The sequence below is a fragment of the Malus domestica genome, chromosome 17, assembly GCF_042453785.1.
Source record: "Malus domestica chromosome 17, GDT2T_hap1".
Lineage (NCBI taxonomy): Eukaryota > Viridiplantae > Streptophyta > Magnoliopsida > Rosales > Rosaceae > Malus > Malus domestica.
In genome coordinates, this window is record NC_091677.1 from 13,314,750 (window position 1) to 13,333,551 (window position 18,802).

Below are 18,802 nucleotides of genomic sequence, written 5' to 3' on the forward strand. Positions count from 1 at the left end.
GGAGTTTTGTCATTAATGAGTTGGGTATGAGGGATAACAAGCTATGATGGAGATGCGCTTGGGGAATTTTTCGGTATGGTTATCGGGGTAGGGCCGTAATGGTACTTTAATTTTCAACCTGCACTTATCCAGTTTGGAGTGTATAATAATTTTTTTTTTTTTATGACTAAGTGATAGTGAAGATAACATAACTATGAACCTATTAAAAACAAAACAGTAAAGTAACGTTGGATAACCGTTTCGTTTTTAATTTTATTTTTGTAAATCAATTTTCAAACAAATAAAAATTAAAAACTAAAAATTAAAAATTAAAAATCCAAAAACAAAAATTGTTTTGACGTTTCAAAATGTTGGGAATGCTCGTATAATAAGCTTCAGTGGCTCCTTCTTACTCGAGTGGTATATGGGCTGTCAAAACTATTGATCAGAGCGAGCGAGAGCGATCCTAATGAAACTACGACAATCTCCGATGGATATTTTCTCGGCGAACCCTAAGACCTTCAAGCTCCACAGGAAATCGCCTTTCGCTCGGAAGCTCAAATCCTCCATTGCCGTCAAGCTTCCTCAATTTCTCTCCGAGTACACAGACGACGTCCTCGCTGTAATTTTTTTCATCCTTTCCAATTCCTCCGATTTCGGATTTTCCTTTGTTTATTTCCATTTTTCGAGTCTAATCAACGATAGAAATTGATTTTTTTGGGAAAATGTACGAGCGATTCTCTTTCGTAACTAGTTGTTTGGATGCTGAGAAAATGTAGGCAGAGAAATTAACGCTACGCTATGTTTCGTGATGCTTTTGCTTTTGGTGGAATAAGAGTGAAAGTTTCGTATGCTGCTTAATCAACATAATAATAACTGTATGTTTGGTTGCTGAGAAAATGTTGGCAATGAAATTAGCAATCCATGCTACATTTCGCGATGATTTCGTTGTTTGCTTGCTAATTAATGCGCGGTTTTTAAGATATAGTCTCGGAGTTGCATGCGCGTCTCTATAGACTTTATCAATGTGTAATATCAGATAGAGCAAGAGGCTAGAGCTTACTTAACATCTTCCATAATCGAAAGCATTTGAGTGGACAACAAGAAAAGAGTGGCCTTATAATCGAAGGATTCGGGAATGTTATCCAACACTGAATAGTATTCAATTTCAGTAATTGTTGACAAGGTGCTTTTAACTTCTTTATTTGTTTCTTTTTATTGTTAATCTTGTGTTTGAAATTTTACATTGAACGCACATTCGTGATTTGCCCTGTTCTCATTAACAAGTTTTCACAGCTTCATGGTTGAATTTACTCCAAATTTTACTGAAAGTAATATGTTCATTGCTTTAGGAATATATAACAGTGCTGGTTTGTAATGGAAAGCATCAATATCAGGCAAAAGAGGATTTAGAGGCGTTTCTTGGCGACGTGACTGTAGATTTTGTATCCTGGTACCCTGACTATCAAACTCTCTTGATTAGCTACAATTTTCTTCTTTACATGCTAACTCAGTTTTGAATAGTCGATGCTAATCCCTTTGCGCTGCCAATTTAGGTTATGGAATCTTATGTTGGAATATGCTGGTCAATCTTCTGCAGACACTGGCTTATTGAATGCAGATGAAGTTGCTACTGTTAGTTACCAAGAGAGTAAGAGATGCAAGGGTGCAAGCACAGACAGATGTGCAGAATTCCAGAATCATTCTACTAGACATGCTGATGAACTTTTGGTAATATGAGTTATCCGAATTTATTTCTTTATGTATAATAGAGCGTTAGGAGGAGTTTGTAATATAACTTTCCCGTGGCAGATGAAAGATGATAAGGCCTACCATATGTCAACATGTGATCCTGTTTCTTGTGAGGATGTGAAACTTGCTAAAGGTTTTCAATCTGTCCCTTTCAGTGAGGTGAATACCAAGAAAACATTGTCACGGTCATGCAGAAATGAAATTCTGAAAAGACCTATTGCAACTGATAATATCAATTGTGAGCTAGTTAGAAGAACTCGGTGTATAAATAAAATTAACCAGGTTGGCCTATTAAACAGTTTAATACAGCAGCTGACAGTGATTTTTAAACACATTTTTCTTTTTGTAAGTTCAGAATTGTCTTATTGTAGAGCAGATTCTCAAGCATGAATCAAGTGAGTTGCCTAAGGAGCTCTTACATTTGCCGAAAAGAGAGGCAGAGTCTAAGGTTACGCAATATGTCATATCAGGTACTATGTTTGATTACCTCAATGCATGCTTGAGAAAATTGTAAATGTAAATATATAATTACGTGCCTGTATGTGATTGTATGTGTGAAACTGATTTGTTTTAGCTGCCTTTCTACAGACGTACAAATTTAGTTTGCTCATGGATCAATAATGAGGACTCTTTTTATGCTTTCTTCCTGCAGGACATCCTTGTCCTAAAGAGATCTGTGGCAGTAACCCATTAGAAAGCAGTCTGTCACCAAGATTAATAGGTACAGGGTTTGTGCATAGTAAAAAACCTCGGGGTAGTGTTTGGGATAGATTGGGCAAGCCATGTGAGGACATATTTGTAGGGCACAAGAATGTTCATTTTTATGGTGTTGGCCATATGACACAAGATGGAGGAGTCCATAACCAGCCCCCATTAATGCCTCTGAAGAGAAATCTTGAAGTTCCTGCTCTTGGGACGAGGTCTTATAGTCACCCTGTTGAGACAAGGAAACTGAACCGTGGTGGTAGTGCAATGGGTGAACCTCATAGTGCAAACAATATTGGACGTAAGAGGCTCTTTGGCGAAATCAGGGCAGGCCCTGGCACTGGTTCAGCTTCTTTGGTGCATGAGAGAAACATGGATCCTCAGTACAAAGATATCTCACAGAATTTCAAGAAGCCAAACTTGACCAAAAATGGTTCGAGGACTACTCAGAAACTGGCATCAGTATGTCCTTTTCCTGTTAGATCATAGTTAATTATAAAATAAAGCTAGCGCTAACCTCAAGTCTGGTAATTTTAAGAATCAACTTAGTTTTCCCTCCTTGACTGATTTTCTCCCAGGAAGTGCTTGAGGTAAAAGAAAGATTGCATCAAATTGAAATGGAAATGTCAAAGCTTCAATCAAAGCAGGTGGTGAAAGTCGATCATTTGTCAAAATCTGGTATAGCCTCTAGATAACTTGGACCAATTTTCTGAAGTATGAAATTTGTTTCAACTTATAAATGCTTTGAATTTTGGTCAGAGCTAGAAACAAATGTCTGTGTGCACAAATGTAGGGGGTGGGGGAAGGTGGTTTTGGGTGGATGTGTTCTAATGCAAGCATTTACAGATATACGAAAGGATTTGGAGAACAACACTGAGATTGAGTCAAGGACTGTATTGGTGACAAATGTAAGATCTTTCTGTATAATATTCCTTCTTTTATTCACTCTATTAGTGAAATATTATTCACAGTAGTGTGATGAGAAGTGGCTGACTTTGCGAACACGAAATCACTAAGGGAAAGTATTCAGTGGATTGAAATTCTAGGTAAACAGTTGATAATAAATAGATGGAAACCAGAGGGGTGTGCCGCTGTGGAAATCCTTTGAGATGGTTATAGAAACAGACTCTTGTTGAGAGCGTAGACTGTAGAGCTTTTGTTTACCAGATGATAACAATTAGCTGTAGTGATACATAATGATATTTCTTAAAGTTATTTTTAATTACACACATTGTTAGGTCATCTTTGCGAATGTTGTTACAAATTTCAAGTCTGTATTTTAACTGACATTGGTATTTGGAGGCAGTATTCTTTCACATCTAGTAATTTAGGCTTGCTTTCTGTTCACCTCTTAGTTAAGCTAACTAGTACCTGAGGATTGTAACTTGTAAGCACATTCTTTAAAATAAAGTGCAAATTGTTTGTGGTTAATTTCCATGGAGATTGCTATTATTCCTCCTTATTTTTATTAATTTAATTGTTGTATCTGCAATTCTGCATTTATGTAAAATATCTCATAAGCATACCATGTACTGTTTGAAAAAAAAAAAAAAAAAACAGGTACATTTTTCAGCAACTAGAGAAGCTTTGTCATCATTCTTTGCCAAGTGTGGAGGGGTTTTCAATGTGGTGATTCTGACAGACGTAGTAACTGCTAAACCACAAGGGTAATGCTTATTTCGTCATCTGCTCTATTATGATCTAAGGAGTACAATTTCTGTTTGTATGTTTCATCTTGGGTCCGGGACCGGTTTCTCACATTTCTGTTCTTAGGTCTGCTTATGTTACCTTTGATAGCAAGGAATCTGTTGACAAAGCCTTGGCATTGAGTGGGACAACGTTTTATTCAAGAATAGTGAAGGTGAGCAAACAAAAAGTGTTAAACAAAAAACAAACAAAAAAAAAACGAAACAGATTGAAAGAAAGAACAAAATGAAAGGGGCGAGGGTAGGCCGTATGGAGATTGACTTGGTTGAGTGTAACAAACCTGATACTCTATTGTTATACCTTTTACCATGTTCATTAGGCAGTGGATGCATGTTGAAAATGCTACATAATTGCCCTTATTTTCCTTCCAAGACTGAAGACGAACCAAGTTGGGAAAAATATTATAAATTGAATAGTTTGATACTATTGAGCTTGTTGGGCTGTACAAGTTTCTATGTGCGTCTCTCATATTTCACAAACACACACAAGTATTGTAAATTTGAGATTCACCTTTGGAGACTGACATATTCTAGGGACTAGAATTTAAATTTGGCCTTTGTTTTCTAACTTTTGACTTGTATACATTTTGTATAGGTTCTAAGGATACGAGAAGCAGCTTCTGCAGCATCAGCCCCAAACCAGATTTCTGCAAAGACTTTCCACGCACATGTACCCCATGGCAACAAAAACGCTATCCCCAAAACACCACATTTTGGGAGCTCTAGTCTACAGTGGCGGAGAGAGCCTAGCACTGATCCATCAGCAGCAGCCCCCAAACATCTTTCTGATTCAGACAAAGAAGGGAATGCTTCATCAACAGTGCCCGCTGCAACTGCAGGTGTTTAATTCTTAGAATCAGCGTTGCAATGGCGTATAGTTGACGGAACTAAATAAATCCTAACTACTACCATACTGAGGATCCGCGAGTTATGAGGAGATTAGGTTGATCTATGAAATCTACTTCTAAACTTTTGAAGGGTGTTTTCTATTTTGTTTTCTGGGCGGAATCAGCTGGGTAACCTCCGTTCGAATTCCACACATAGCATCCGTGTTGTTCCTCTTGAAGATTATAGAAACTCTTTTAGGATATAAATAGTTTTCGCAGCAGCATAGCCTGAAAGTGCACTTCTGTTGGTTTGTAAAGAGTGATTTGACAGTTTCACGTCTGCAATCACTCCGCAGGTAAAATTACGGAATATCAGATTGGCGATTTTGCCACGAGAATGTAAACTTTTGTTCATCGCATTGACAGAATTTAGCTGTAATTGCAGGTGCTCGTAGTACTTCGGAATTATTGGGTTGAAGTCAACTTAGAATGTGATGTCGAAAGGTTCCTCACCATTTCTAATGTTACGGTTTGGACTTTGGACAGTAACAAACATAACTGCAGTACTAACCATCTTTAGCCGGAATCTAAACCGGAAAAAAATCTACTTCCAGATGTCCTCGTCATCAATCGATTTATGTTTTATGCCATCCTGCTCGAAATTCTTTTCATTGAAGTGCAGGTGAAAATCAATCGGCACAAACCTTTTTTTTTTAACGCGACGAAAACATGTAGCTACAAGGAGAAGTTTCCGAATCAAGAACATCAATACGAATGAAGAAGTTGATAGGAAATCCGAGAATAATAATTTAAACCAATACGTGTTAATTAATTTTACGTGTAGATCTGTACAAGGAAATTACCAAAACTCTAGAAATGTGATCCTCTAGCATTACCCTATGAACTCACATTGCGGTCAGCGTAACACGAAACTGATTGGTGACGACGTTTTTCAGCTTGCCGATAAAGCGAATATGTTTGGTACTGCAGTACTTGCTACGCTGGGGCTGAAAGAGTGAGCTCAGCATCTTCTCCAAGCTTTGTGTAGTGTGTTTGACATACTTCCTAGCACTTGCATCTTGTTGCAACAAAACTCCATACTTCTGCATGTAACTTTTATAAACAGGTACAACTGCCTGCACCAAAAGTTGGCATACCTTCTGCCTCAAGCAATCGTCCGAAATGATCCAATTCGAGTGCTTCTTGTACCTCTCGTCGAATGCCTCGTTGAATGCCTTGAGCCTTTTCTTATCGTCGGAGCCCTGATGATAATCCGTTGCTCCCCCGACAGGGGGCGAAATCCAACCCTTTTGGGTTAGGAGAATCAGAAGCTTTCCCCAACTCTCTCTCAAGTAGAGAGCTGCATAGTAGTCCTTGTATTGCTCATGTGCTGCTAACCAAGAGTTTCCCATTATTTCCCCAAGCTTTGTGCCCTTCAATTGGCTGAAATGGCAGTGATTGTTCATCATGAAAAGGTAGGAGAGGGAGATGTCTTCGTAGGTCTTCGACCACGCATCCAAATTTAGCCCGATTTCCTTCATCGTGCTAAGAATTTGTTTCAAAAGAAGATCATCTTCATCTTCGTGTATATCGGTTTTCCAGCTTTGATGGATCTGCAAGACCTGGATCAAGATTGGCTTGTAGTCTTCCCCTAGAAGTTGATTGTAGAAATTAGTTATAAAGGTTACTAGCCCGGGAATGCCACCATCCGATGGAGAAGAAAACGGCCTTTGCAACTTCACTTGACTGGGAAGTTCCCAGAAAATCTCACAAGCCCCATTGACAACCTTCTTGATCAGATCCCTTGTGAGGTTCTGAATCTCACCGCAGGCCTCCCCTCCGAAAAGCCGGTTAAAATTGACCCTTAGATTTTCTAAAACCGCGAATACATCTAGTAGCTTCAAGAGCTTGACCGGGCCCTTCTTTATCTTGGTGACACTCCTGCCAAATTGGAGGAAAGAAACAAGCCTAAACTCTTCAGCGAATCTCGCAATGCAGCGCTTCCAAGCATCTGATTCTGTCTTCTCAAAGACACTGTTGCAGAGTTTGTACTCAAACTCGAGAAAATGCTTCACAACCAACTCCAAATGCTCGCCCCATTGCTCAATGTAAGAGTCGATGCTCTGCGTATCATCAAACTCAGAGTCTTGTATCTCAAGGTAGTTGAGATCGAGAGCCTGCAAGCTTCTTCTAGCATTCAAACTCCGCACGCCAGCGTACAGCAATACGCACTTTTCAAACCGATCAGCAGCATTCAGTCTCTCAACTATGGCTTGAAGCTTTTGAATTACCGGCACTGGTAATGGCGATGAAGCAATGCAGGCTGTAGCATTGTTCTCCATTAATAAGCTTACAAATTCGGTTTCCAGCTTGTTGAACGCAGCATTGAGAACCCCTCCATCAAGGCGAGCACAACCCTCGATTGCGCGCAACACCCGTAGAATTCTCAGAGCTTTCTTCACATTCGAGAGGCTTTGATCATTGGCAAATGCGTCGCCTTCCAAAAACTCAACAATGTCATGCAGCCACGGAATGGCCAGCCCACAGCTGCCAGCAAGAAACCTCAATGCCCCTTCAAGCCTTTTCATGGTCGAAAGATAAGCGTGGAGATCAGAACATGATTCGAAAGACAGCGAATTCTCTAGCTCGCGAACGACATCATACACTTTGAGAACAGCAGCAGCAGGGCCAATGGCACCATTGATTTGGTCCCTCATTGCAAATAATCCACACTTTCGCGTCCCAACGGGCCTAATTGCCGCTTCCAAAGATGGCAACCTCTCCTTCATGCGTTCCACTTTCAACCCAACTTCATTAATCGCCGACGAAAGAGCTGAAGACTGCTCCATACTAGCCTTCAACAATTTCCGGGCAGCTTTTAGATTCTCAAAACTTTCATCATCAGCCATTTTCCGAAAAAAAAGCACTTTTCAATCTCAGAATCCCCAACCTATTTTACTGAACCAAAACTTGTGTGACATTTTTATAGTGCCCCAAGAGCTTTCACAAGAGTGCAGTAAAAAATAGAGTCGTGGTTTCTTCCACACTAGTCGAAAAAGAATAGAAAAAAAAAACTTTCCACCAAACAGTACCAAATGAAACTAAGGAGAGTAACCAGATTCAAACCAACCTTGTACCAGCAAGGATAAACAGCCCACAAGAAGCCTCAACTACCATGCCATGAATTTCCTTTATTGTTTATAATTACTTGCAAACAAACAAACATTAACATGTTAGGCCCCCAAACCACCTACTTATAACTTATATACATATACTGTTTTTTATACATGCGCTCACAAACATATACTAGGCTCTTGTCACACGCTTACGTGTGTGACAATTGACCTTTGTATGTTAAATTAAGTTATTTTTAAGATTTTTAAAATTTTTAAAAATTAAGTTGTTTTGATTTCTATATTTTTGTTTATATAAAACGAAAATAGAAGTCAACCGTAAACCACCCACTAATGTGGGGGTTTTGTTTTTGTTATTTTGTTTCTAAAGTTTTAAACATATTCTCATAGTGTAGATAATATCGTTTGTTAAAAAAAAGTTTTAAATTTAAATTATTTAAAATTAAAATGTTTTGAATTACAATTTTAATTTCATTTAATGTAACTTTTGGAGTTTTTAAAGACAATTTATGGTATTTTGAATGTTTAACCATGTTAGGGTGCTCCCTACATGGTGATGCTTCCTCTTTATATATATATATGTGTGTGTGTGTGTGTGTGTGTGTGTTAACAACAACCACTTAGTACTAACGTCTATTGGTATTCCTCTTTACTTGTAAGTGAGAGGTCTTAGATTCGAATCTCGTCCAAAGGTGAATTTCAACATTACAACTAGCTCATTATGAGGCTAAGCCAACTCTCTCCTCCTTTGATTAAATAATATAGTTAACACACAAAAAATTAACCAGATTTTGACTGGCTACTAAATTCTGTTGAACTTAAAGTTGTTTGCCCATAAATTAATTTTTTTTTTTAATTCTCTAAAATTTGTTAGAACACTAATATAGTAAGGACAGTTAAGGTGGTCAAGTTAGTTAGAACAGTATGCTCTCTAAACTCGTGCACTCAAAGTTTGAATCCCACCCTCCTTGGAATGTAGATGAATTAAGTATAATATCATATCTCGTTTGTAAAATAAAATTAACATTAAGGTTCATGGAAAGTTTATTTACTATTGTTTTTGTTTTTGGGATTATACGTTTCTTGAAGTAAATTGCTTCTTTTGCGTAACCAGAATGCTGGCTGTTGCCTAATTTGCTTGCTTTTAAGACACCATAAGGTGTCAATTTCTGAGATTAAGGGCAGGTTTGGTATTGCTGTGCTTTGAAAAAAAAACTGCTTCTGCTATGCTGTGAGAATAAAGAATAAGCTCATTTTTACCGCTTCACATTTTCAGCTTTTTTTTTTACCCAAAACTGTGAAAATAAGCTGTTTTTAAGTGTTTACCAAACATCTTTTTGAGCTTAACTTTTTTTTATACCAACTTTTTATAAAAGCACCTCAGTACCAAACCAATACTAAGCTTGATCGAATTACTCCAACTTCCTAATAGCATTACCTTGTTTACAAGAGTAAATCACTTATAACAACCGGACTCGAAAAACTTGTATGGCACGTAACGTCACTGTGAGTGCCGTAGAGGTCATCCTTGATGAGAAGGGAGTGAATATGCACATAACCAGTACTATACTACTCCCAGCACCGAAATATCAGACTGATGCAAAAACTAAAGCAAAACGGGTCAATAAACTTGGACGTGAAATGAGTAACACAACGAGCGAAAAATGCTGGCACAAAAACTGGTGGACTGATAGCAACAGCTATTACAAAGTTAAAACATGAAACATTACATTTGACAATAGAAACGTGTAAGGTGGACATCACTACAAATTTACTTTGAATATATTGTGGATAGTAAAATATGTCCTATCTATCCACTTACTGGGAAAGGCATTGATCAAAAGAATTGAGATAGACTGTAACGTCCAAGGCAATGACATAAGAAACCAAAAATTCCTATAACAAACTTGATCCTAAGGAAAAATATGAACGTAAGAGCACGATGAATAGAGGTAGGCCTCGGCTGCAATAAGCAGACTCGTACTCACAATGTTGAAGAAGGTAGAACAGCTGCAAAATTAGGGTTAATGTTCGATCAAGGGCCGCCTTTCTGTTTCAAGGTGATTTTGTCCCCAAGACTGAGGGCAATGCCTTGAGTCTTGCTTCTGATTCTGATGTATCCACTTAGCTTACCATCTGCTTGTTTCTCAACACTCACATTCACCAAAGCATCCTCCCCAAAAACACTCTTCGCATACAAATTAGCAGCGAGGACTCCACACTCTCCTTCCAGTGCCGATCTAATGCCCAATTAGTAAGGGATAATCAGGAATTAATAAACCATCAATTATCCAGCAAGAATGCATAAGAAATTAGAGGAATTGTTCCTACTCTTGGATGCATGTTACATGCATGTGTGTATCACACTTGAAAAATGACCAACATGTAACTAAAGTAGCCAACTTCAACTTCTTAAATGATTGTTGTGTAATTATATATGCATATGTTAAGCTTCGTACGCTTGCATAAGACCATGGCTATGTATGATTCTGTGTATCTAATTATGTAATAATTTCATATGTAACAGTCTAACAGAGTAAACAACATAGTTAATAGTGTAAAACTTACGGTGGAGTCAGGCACTTCATGTTAGTCGCTTTTACAACATGGTTCAGAAATTCCTTCTCGTCTTGAATAATAGTATTTACGGCAACCTGGGAAACACAAGTGTGTTAATGCATGGTAGAATCCAAGTGCGTCTATATCAAGGAACAAAACTAAATAAGTACATATAAGATGCACATTGCTTTCTGATGTGAGAATGAAAAACAAATCCATGAGAACTATCATTCATAAAACGGGCAACACATTTATGAACCCAACAATGATTCAGAAGCACAATCTAAATGTCTAACAGTGATTATATAAGCACAAAGAAATGAATAAATTTGCATCATTTGTGGTGCAACAACCACACAACATAAAATAGAATATGTATTTACTAGAACGAGAAAAGTGATTCTGAGGCTAGACGGCTGTCGTATAGAGATTTTAACTCAGACCAGTTGCCCATAATGCATGGGTTCAAGACAATACTACTACCATTCAAAAAATAAGGATAACTAAAACAGTGCTAGCACATGTTGCAGTAATAATCACCAAAGCTGACCACCCATAAACTATCAAATGATTGTTTAAAAAAAATCAGATGCTTTAGAGTAATTGTGAAACCATTTCTCGAAGAAGCACCTAATGATCATATCAATGAAGCACAGAAAATAATGCAAAAACATATCAAATCAGTGTACCTTGTTCTCCCACTCAAACTCAGCCCACATTGCCCTAAATGCTACATCAGCACATGATGCAGGAGAGATGTAATCCATTATATCAATATGGATGTCATTGAGGACAATAACTGTTCTCTCAAGCACATTTGAAGAAGTCTCGTATACAATGTTGCCAAATATAACTCCTGTTTCAGTTGAAGAGACCTTAATGTTTGCCTTTATCTGTTTGCTTGATTCCGGAGCTAGTGTGTAGTTTTGAGGACGCTCAACAAGTTTGAGATCACCCATAGTGGCCAACTCCAAGCACAAATTCTGAAGGGTTTCCTTTGTTCGATTGATGACAGTAACATCAAGAACAATGTCATAATGATTAACTGTAACATATGCTTCAGCATAAACAGGATCACTGAATCCTGTGAGCTGAAGAATGCGGTTGAGCTTGTTTGCATCATCATTATCCTTTGTGAACTCTCCAGTAGCACGTTTGAGATCATCTTGGACCTCATCCTCCAACTCAAGCTGGCTCATGCCCTGAAAAATATATGCATATAAGAAAAACATCCAAAAGCATGTGATACAAATGATCGTTTTGGTGGTCAATCTGAATTCAACATTATAAACTGTATTGCAATTGCACTAGGTTGTTTGTTCCACAATTTTATAAACTGCTAAATTATCATTAAATAGTCAAGAAAAATGTTAAGCTTCAATATCTAAAGCAAGTTGGAACATGAAAAAAAAGTCATAAAGAAACAATATCAATTCCTTGATTGGGTATTAACTTCACGGAGTGCAAAAGGTGAGAAGCATAATTCTGCCTTACCTTTCTGCTCTTGAGATGGTAGAAATCAATAAGGTCATCAGGTTGTGCATTCAATATCTGGGCCTTAGCTTTACTTTCCTCTGTTTCCCGGAGCTGCTTATCGGCAAGCATTTTGACAAAGCTCTGTCTACATGACTCTAGCCATATCTTCCTTACTTCTTCACCTTTATGGCATAGTAATCGGATGCAAAGGACAATTCTATCTTGAGAGTCATTATCAATCGGATGTGGAAGGACTGAGGATTGACCCAGTTGCAGCATAGAGACCATGATCAACAATGCCTGTGTGGTTGCCTTGTTCACTTCAACCTTTGAAGGCTGAATCTCTTCCAATCTTAAAACAAGCTTTGTTAATGTGCAAGCCACAACTGTCTCAAGGAAAAAATCGCCCGAGAGAACCAATGATCTCAAGTTCTCCACAGAAGTCAGAGATCCTTGAAGGACAGGTGCAGAGATAGCAGTTTCCAGTGCAGCAGATTGGGTAGCATAGGTCCCGTCTGCAAGGATCACAGGCCTCCTAGAAGACACGGTGCTCGAGCTTACCACCTGAGAGTTCTTTGAAGCATCTTGTGCCTCCTTTTCCTCAGAAGCAGTGTAGAATGGAAGCTCCCCAAGACACTGCTTAATGGTTGCAATCCCACTCTCAACCTCCGAAAGCGAGAGAGCATACTCACCAATAATCCATAGAGCATGAGTACACACCCTGGAATTGCGGATCTGGTAGAAAGTATCCAGCAGCCTCATTATTATAGAAACACGCAGCTTGGGGTTGGTTTCAATTATCTCACGCACAAAAACTGCCACGTCCAGCGCTGAAGCCACATTAGAATCGCCCAAGAAATCCATCAAAGGATGCACAACCGTGCTCGCCACCTCAGGAAACTTAACAGCACACGCGTAAATTGCTTGCACCAACATCTGCCTATACTCCCCATTCTTCTCAAGTTCCCCACCCTGAGTCTTCACAACCTCCTTCTTCAACATCATCACAACCTCATCAACATTCGCGGGGGTAATCAAATCAAGCACAATGTCAAGAGTCTTCCTCCTAATATCAACATTCGGACTTGACAGTGCCCTGAGCACATCCATAACCAACTCAACCATAATCTCCCTGTGTGAAGCCTTAAGCTCGCTAATCCTATCCAGCACAATCAACTTCACATTGTTATCACTCTGCGACAACAACAACTGACAATACGTATTGGCAGCTGCCCGAATTGCAGTAGGTGCCGAGGACAGCGACACAAGGGTTCCGGCACACTCATAAACAACGGCACTAGACGGGGCATTAAGCAACGAGATTATAACCTTAATGTACTTCCCTTTCTCACCTTTATTAACCCTACAGACCTTCTTAATCAATTCCAACACAACCATCTGTAACTGTTCCCCCCAATCAATAATCCTATCGATATGCGTAAATAAGTAATTCACAGCCCTATCCTGCGCGCAATTAAACAGCATAAGGAAAGCGTTTCGCTTACTCGACGGGTCCTGCTCCGACGCCAAGAACCGATCTATGATCTCCGGCGCGCTGTCCAGCAACGTCTCCCCCTGCGGCAGCCGGTACACGGACATGATCGCCAGGACCGCATTCCGGCGCACGAACGGGTTGCGGTGCTCCAAATTGGCGAGAATCGAGGGGATCAGCGGCTCGATGATCTCGGACTCGTTCAGGCGACACAGGAACCGGAGCGTGACTCCGCGGATGTACTCGTTGGGGGACTGGAGGTTGTTGCGGAGGTTCTGGCAGATGAGAATCATCTCCGGCAGGACCTTGCCTTTGGAGTCGGTCTTGTCGATGATCTCGAGGTAGAGGAGGAGGAGCTTCTGGACGGTGTGGTCCTCGGAGGGGAGGACGTAGCGGATGATGGTGATGAAGAGGTGGGGGATGGTGTCGCCATTGAGGAGGAGCATGATGGCCTTCTTCAGGGCTTCGATCTTCAATTCGACGTCGTTTCCTTCGAGGGCTTCCTTGATCTCGTTGGCGAGGGCGGGGGTGCCCTTGTCGAAGTGGACCAGGAGAGTGCAGGACTTCTCCATCATTGGGAAAGATCCGAAATTGGGATTGGATCTCGGCGGATCCGAAACGGGCAATGTCGGATCTGAATCGGAGAAATGCGGAGGAGATCTGGGTGTCTGTTTGGAGGGTGGGGATTGGTGTGGGTGGACGAGAGAGAGCGCGGTGGGGAGGGAGTGAGAGGAACAGTTGGATTGGGCCAAAGAAATTGGGTTGGGTTGGGTTGGGTCAAGGAAAATTACCAAACCAATAAGTTGGATCATTTCGGACTAAATGAATAAGCGCGAGTTGCAACAAATAAGTTTTCAATTTGGAGTTTTGGATTTTTGAAATGTTATTCTCACTAATTATAATTTTTTTTAGTAAATTACATAGTAGCCCTTCAAGATTAAGGTCTATTACAATCTCATACAATATCTTTAAAATATTTCACTTTCATACCTCACGTTCTATTTTATTTCAAAATAATACATCCGTTATATTTTCCATATATTGATCCATTAAGCGCTGACGTGGCTGCCACATTTGTGTCACGTGGTTGCCAAATATGTGTCAAGTGGCAAAAATAATAATTTTTTAATTTTTTTTTTTTAAAAACCTAAATCTTCTAAATTTAAAAAAAAATTAAAAAATCCAAAAGCTGAAACCTTATCCCCTTCTTCCTCCTCTTGGCTCAGGATGTGGTGGACCCGGGCCGGGATGTGACAATAGTACTGATGTATGAAAGTGAAATGTTTTAAAGATGTTGTATGGGGTTATAATAGATCTTAAACCTGAGGGGTTACTATGTAATTTACCCTTTTTATATATATACACAGCATTTTTAAAGCATATTGCCCACGTTGGATCAAAATAGTAGTGGATTTGAATGTTTTTGAAATACTCTTACTGTTTTTTGGCATGCGCTAAGAATTTAAATGATTACGAACTTACCCAAAAAACCCTATTGGGCATTCTATGCTCACCCCCCTTTTTTTTAATGTATTTTCAGATGATGTAGGGAAGGCTAGTGTCTCTACTTACCTAGGAAAAGAACCATGTAACATCTAATCACTCGCCTTTTTTCTTGTATAAATTTTCGTTCATGTATAATTTTCATAAAATGACCTGAATATGTTTTTGTAAGAAGCTTGAGGTTTCTTTTGTGAACTTGTTATATTTTTGGGGCTGGATGAGTTGTGTTTTGAGAACCATTATGAAGATTGGTTGTACTCAAATTTGGCTGATTATCTATTACTTAGTTTGTATTTTGCATTTTGCATTTTAGATTTTGACACTTTAGAACGTAATCGGCTTTATATTGAAATTTATTTTAGTGTAAATTACATAGTAGCCCCTCAGGTTTGAGGTCTATTGCAATCTTATACAACATCTTTAAAACATTTCACTTTCATACCTCAAGTACTATTTTATTTCAATTTCATACAACCGTTAGATTTTCCATCCATGGATTTGTTAAATGCTGACGTGGCTGCCACATATATGACACGTGGCTGCCAAATGTCTGCCACGTGGCAAATAAAATAATTTTTTAATTTTTTTTTTAAAAACCTGAAATTGGAAGAAGAAAAAAAAAAGGGACCGAACCCAGAAGAAGGAGAAAGAAGAAGAAAGAGGAGGAGGAGGAGGAGGAAGAAGAAGAAGAAGAAGAAAAAAAAAAAAAGGGTCCGAACCCAGAAGAAGGAGGAAGAAGAAGAAAGAGGAGGAGGAGGAGGAGGAAGAAGAAGAAGAAGGAAAAAGAAAAAAAAAAAAAAGGGACCGAACCCAGAAAAAGGAGGAAGAAGAAGAAGAGAAGAAGAAAGAGGAGGAGGATGAGGAAGAAGAAGAAGAAGAAAAAAAAAAAAGGGACCGAACCCAGAAGAAGGAGGAAGAAGAAGAAGAGAAGAAGAAAGAGGAGGGAGGAGAAAGAAGAAGAAGAAGAAAAAAAAGATAAAAAAAAGAAAGGGGTCCGAACCCAGAAGAAGGAGGAAGAAGAAGAAAGAGGAGGAGGAGGAGGAGGAGGAAGAAGAAGAAGAAGAAAAAAAAAAAAAAAAGGACCAAACCCAGAAAAAGAAGGAGGAAGAAGAAGAAGAGAAGAAGAAAGAGGAGGAGGATGAGGAAGAAGAAGAAGAAGAAGAAGAAGAAGAAAAGAAAAAAAAAAGAAAAAAAAAAGGGACCGAACCCAGAAGAAAAAGAAGAAGAAAAAAAAAAAAAAGGGGTCCGAACCCAGAAGAAGAAGAAAGAGAAAGAGAAGAAGAAAAAAAAAAGGGACGGAACCCAGAAGAAGAAGAAAGAGAAAGAGAAGAAGAAAAAAAAAAGGGACGGAACCCAGAAGAAGAAGAAGAGAAGAAGAAAGAGGAGGAGGAGGAGGAGGAAGAAGAAGAAGGAAAAAAAAAAGAAAAAAAAAAGGGTCCGAACCCAGAAGAAGAAGAAAGAGAAAGAGAAGAAGAAGAAGAAAGAGAGAGAAAAAAAAATGGCAGATATGTTTTTTTTTTTAATTAAAAAATTATTTTATTTGCCACATGGCAGACATTTGGCAGCCACGTGTCATATATGTGGCGGCCACGTCAGCATTTAACAGATCCATGGATGGAAAATCTAATGGTTGTATAAAATTGAAATAAAATAATACTTGAGGTATGAAAGCGAAATGTTTTAAAAATGTTGTATAAGATTGCAATAGACCTCAAACCTAAGGGGTTACTATGTAATTTACCCTTTATTTTATTATATTTTTTTCTTCAGAAAAACGGCATCTTGCTTGTTTTACACTTCAATTTTCTTATAGTTTCCGAACTCAAAAACCCACAAATTTTTTACACAAGTTATTCCTTTATGTCTACCTTGAATTTGAAGTTGTTCACTCTTTAGTTAAACGAGTGTTTTTGGTGAATTTTATGTTACATGTCATTTTCTGCAATTTGTAATACAACAAAAAGCCCTTTATTTTATAGGAAAACTAACGAAAAGTCATCAAAAACGGTAGTTTTAATCACAATGACAAAATAAAGGGTAAAGTGAATAGTACCATGAGTGACTTTTTGTTAGGTCCCTACTCTACATCTTCCACAATTGCACAGAGAGATACTAACAAAACAACAATATCATTTCATTGACTACCTTCTTCTCTTACAAACCACTATCTTATAGCTAACTCCCAATCCCAACTAACTAATAACAGCCTCTTGTACACTTGTCACCACCATATTATGCCATCTGCTATGGCATCCTAACACTTTTAGGCTAAAAATGTCCTTAACGTTAAAAGTGAACAATACCATAAGTGTTTCATTAAGACTTCCTTTTTTTATTTGTTAAAGTTCCACTGATAGTTTTGGTTACTATATTTGTTGAGTTTAAATTTTACTCTGTCAAACTCTTTGGCTAATGACTTATTTACACTCTTAAACTATCATCTTGATCTCTTTATTCCTTTTGATCTCACACCTCAAGTTTTGGGGTGTGACAATATCCCCTTTCTTTCGCCATATTTACCGGAAAACAAATTTTATAGCAAATGCGTTAGCTAAAATTGGTAATCTATATCATGAGTCATGAGTGTAAGGCTTGGTGATACACTCTTCCGTTTTAGTTCTTGCCCGAGGGGCTTCTCTTTGTGAGTTTGTTATATAACTCCTTATCATCTCTAATTACAATCCCTTCTTTAGGATAAGTTTTATCCCATAAGTTATGACAACTAATTTCTGTTTTTTGGTAGGACTTTGCACAACTTATCACGATTGTTCATATCATATTTATTGAATATCATTAGTTTAAGATATGTGATCAACAATCGAATCAATAAATGTGTTCTTATGTAGCTTGAAGATTAGTTGAGCAATCCTGTTCTTGTTCATTCAAACCAAGCTTTCCTTTAATTAATTAAAATGCTGAAAACAATTGCCCATCTAATTAAACCAAAAAAGCCACTTGAAATAACTTATAAGTTCATTAACGTCATGAAGAATAAGCATCTCAAATTTAATTAGAGCAAACCGTACCACCTTAATCATTTGATTAATTAATTTCAACGCCACAATTTGTAAAATAATATAGCAGCAGTTCCCCACAAAAATTTTATATATGACTTATATACGAACGCTCAAGTGCTAAACAGTTAGTAAATTAATATAAAACCAACTAAATGTAAAAACAAAATATGAAGCAAAAATACTAGTACATAATTATACTTTTTTCGGAAAACTAAATGCATGATGATAATTTAGTCTAATAACACCTAGTCTTTCAGTTCAAATATCATGAACTTCAATTGTTATTATTATTATTATGTTTTAATAAACGATATTATCCTTACAATATGCTAGAAATAATGTAGTTCAAATTCGTTCTTTTCAATTGTTAATTAAAAGCAAAATAATATACTTGAATCTTATACTATGTCATTCATAGCTATTTTCTCAGCAATCGAACTCTTAACCTATCGATTTTCTGAATTCTTTGCATCCTCCCCACCTCAAGAGTTAAGTTTTGTAAGGCATATAATATGCAATTTTTAGAAGACATTTCATTTTGATCATATACCTAGTGATCAAATGATGTTAGTTTGAATACAGGAGGTATCACACCACATATTAATGATATATTAATCCCTTAGAGTTTCGATACCACATAAAGCAACATCAT

General features: G+C 38.1%; 3 protein-coding genes across 8 annotated transcripts; 1 reads left to right on the forward strand and 2 right to left on the reverse strand.

The window, feature by feature from the left end:
- Positions 1–348: 348 nt before the first annotated feature.
- Positions 349–5,513, forward strand: LOC103405309 (uncharacterized). 6 transcript variants are annotated; one of them, XR_011578163.1, is made up of 12 exons: positions 350–601; positions 1,332–1,432; positions 1,536–1,710; positions 1,792–2,013; positions 2,108–2,201; positions 2,384–2,898; positions 3,015–3,114; positions 3,283–3,344; positions 3,997–4,103; positions 4,210–4,297; positions 4,738–5,325; positions 5,415–5,513. XR_011578163.1 is itself a non-coding variant. In XM_029097613.2 (11 exons), exons 1-11 carry the CDS (start codon positions 449–451, stop codon positions 4,987–4,989), a joined length of 1,869 nt encoding a protein of 622 aa, XP_028953446.2. In that variant the 5' UTR covers positions 349–448; the 3' UTR covers positions 4,990–5,434. The 6 variants fall into 6 exon arrangements, 4 of the variants coding, with proteins under 4 accessions (XP_028953446.2, XP_028953445.2, XP_028953447.2 ...); XR_003770842.2 differs by having other exon boundaries at positions 363–601; positions 3,196–3,344; XM_029097613.2 differs by having other exon boundaries at positions 349–601; positions 4,738–5,434.
- A 225-nt stretch (positions 5,514–5,738) lies between these two features.
- LOC103405310 (exocyst complex component EXO70A1) lies at positions 5,739–8,037 on the reverse strand. Its single transcript, XM_008344278.4, has one exon. The coding sequence runs from the start codon at positions 7,876–7,878 to the stop codon at positions 5,875–5,877; it is 2,004 nt and encodes a 667-aa protein (XP_008342500.3). The 5' UTR covers positions 7,879–8,037; the 3' UTR covers positions 5,739–5,874.
- A 1,731-nt stretch (positions 8,038–9,768) lies between these two features.
- Positions 9,769–14,475, reverse strand: LOC103405216 (coatomer subunit beta-1-like). Its single transcript, XM_070817280.1, has 4 exons — positions 12,157–14,475; positions 11,352–11,864; positions 10,672–10,757; positions 9,769–10,343 (listed from the first exon to the last, which is right to left on the reverse strand). Exons 1-4 carry the CDS (start codon positions 14,440–14,442, stop codon positions 10,139–10,141), a joined length of 3,090 nt encoding a protein of 1,029 aa, XP_070673381.1. The 5' UTR covers positions 14,443–14,475; the 3' UTR covers positions 9,769–10,138.
- Positions 14,476–18,802: the final 4,327 nt, after the last annotated feature.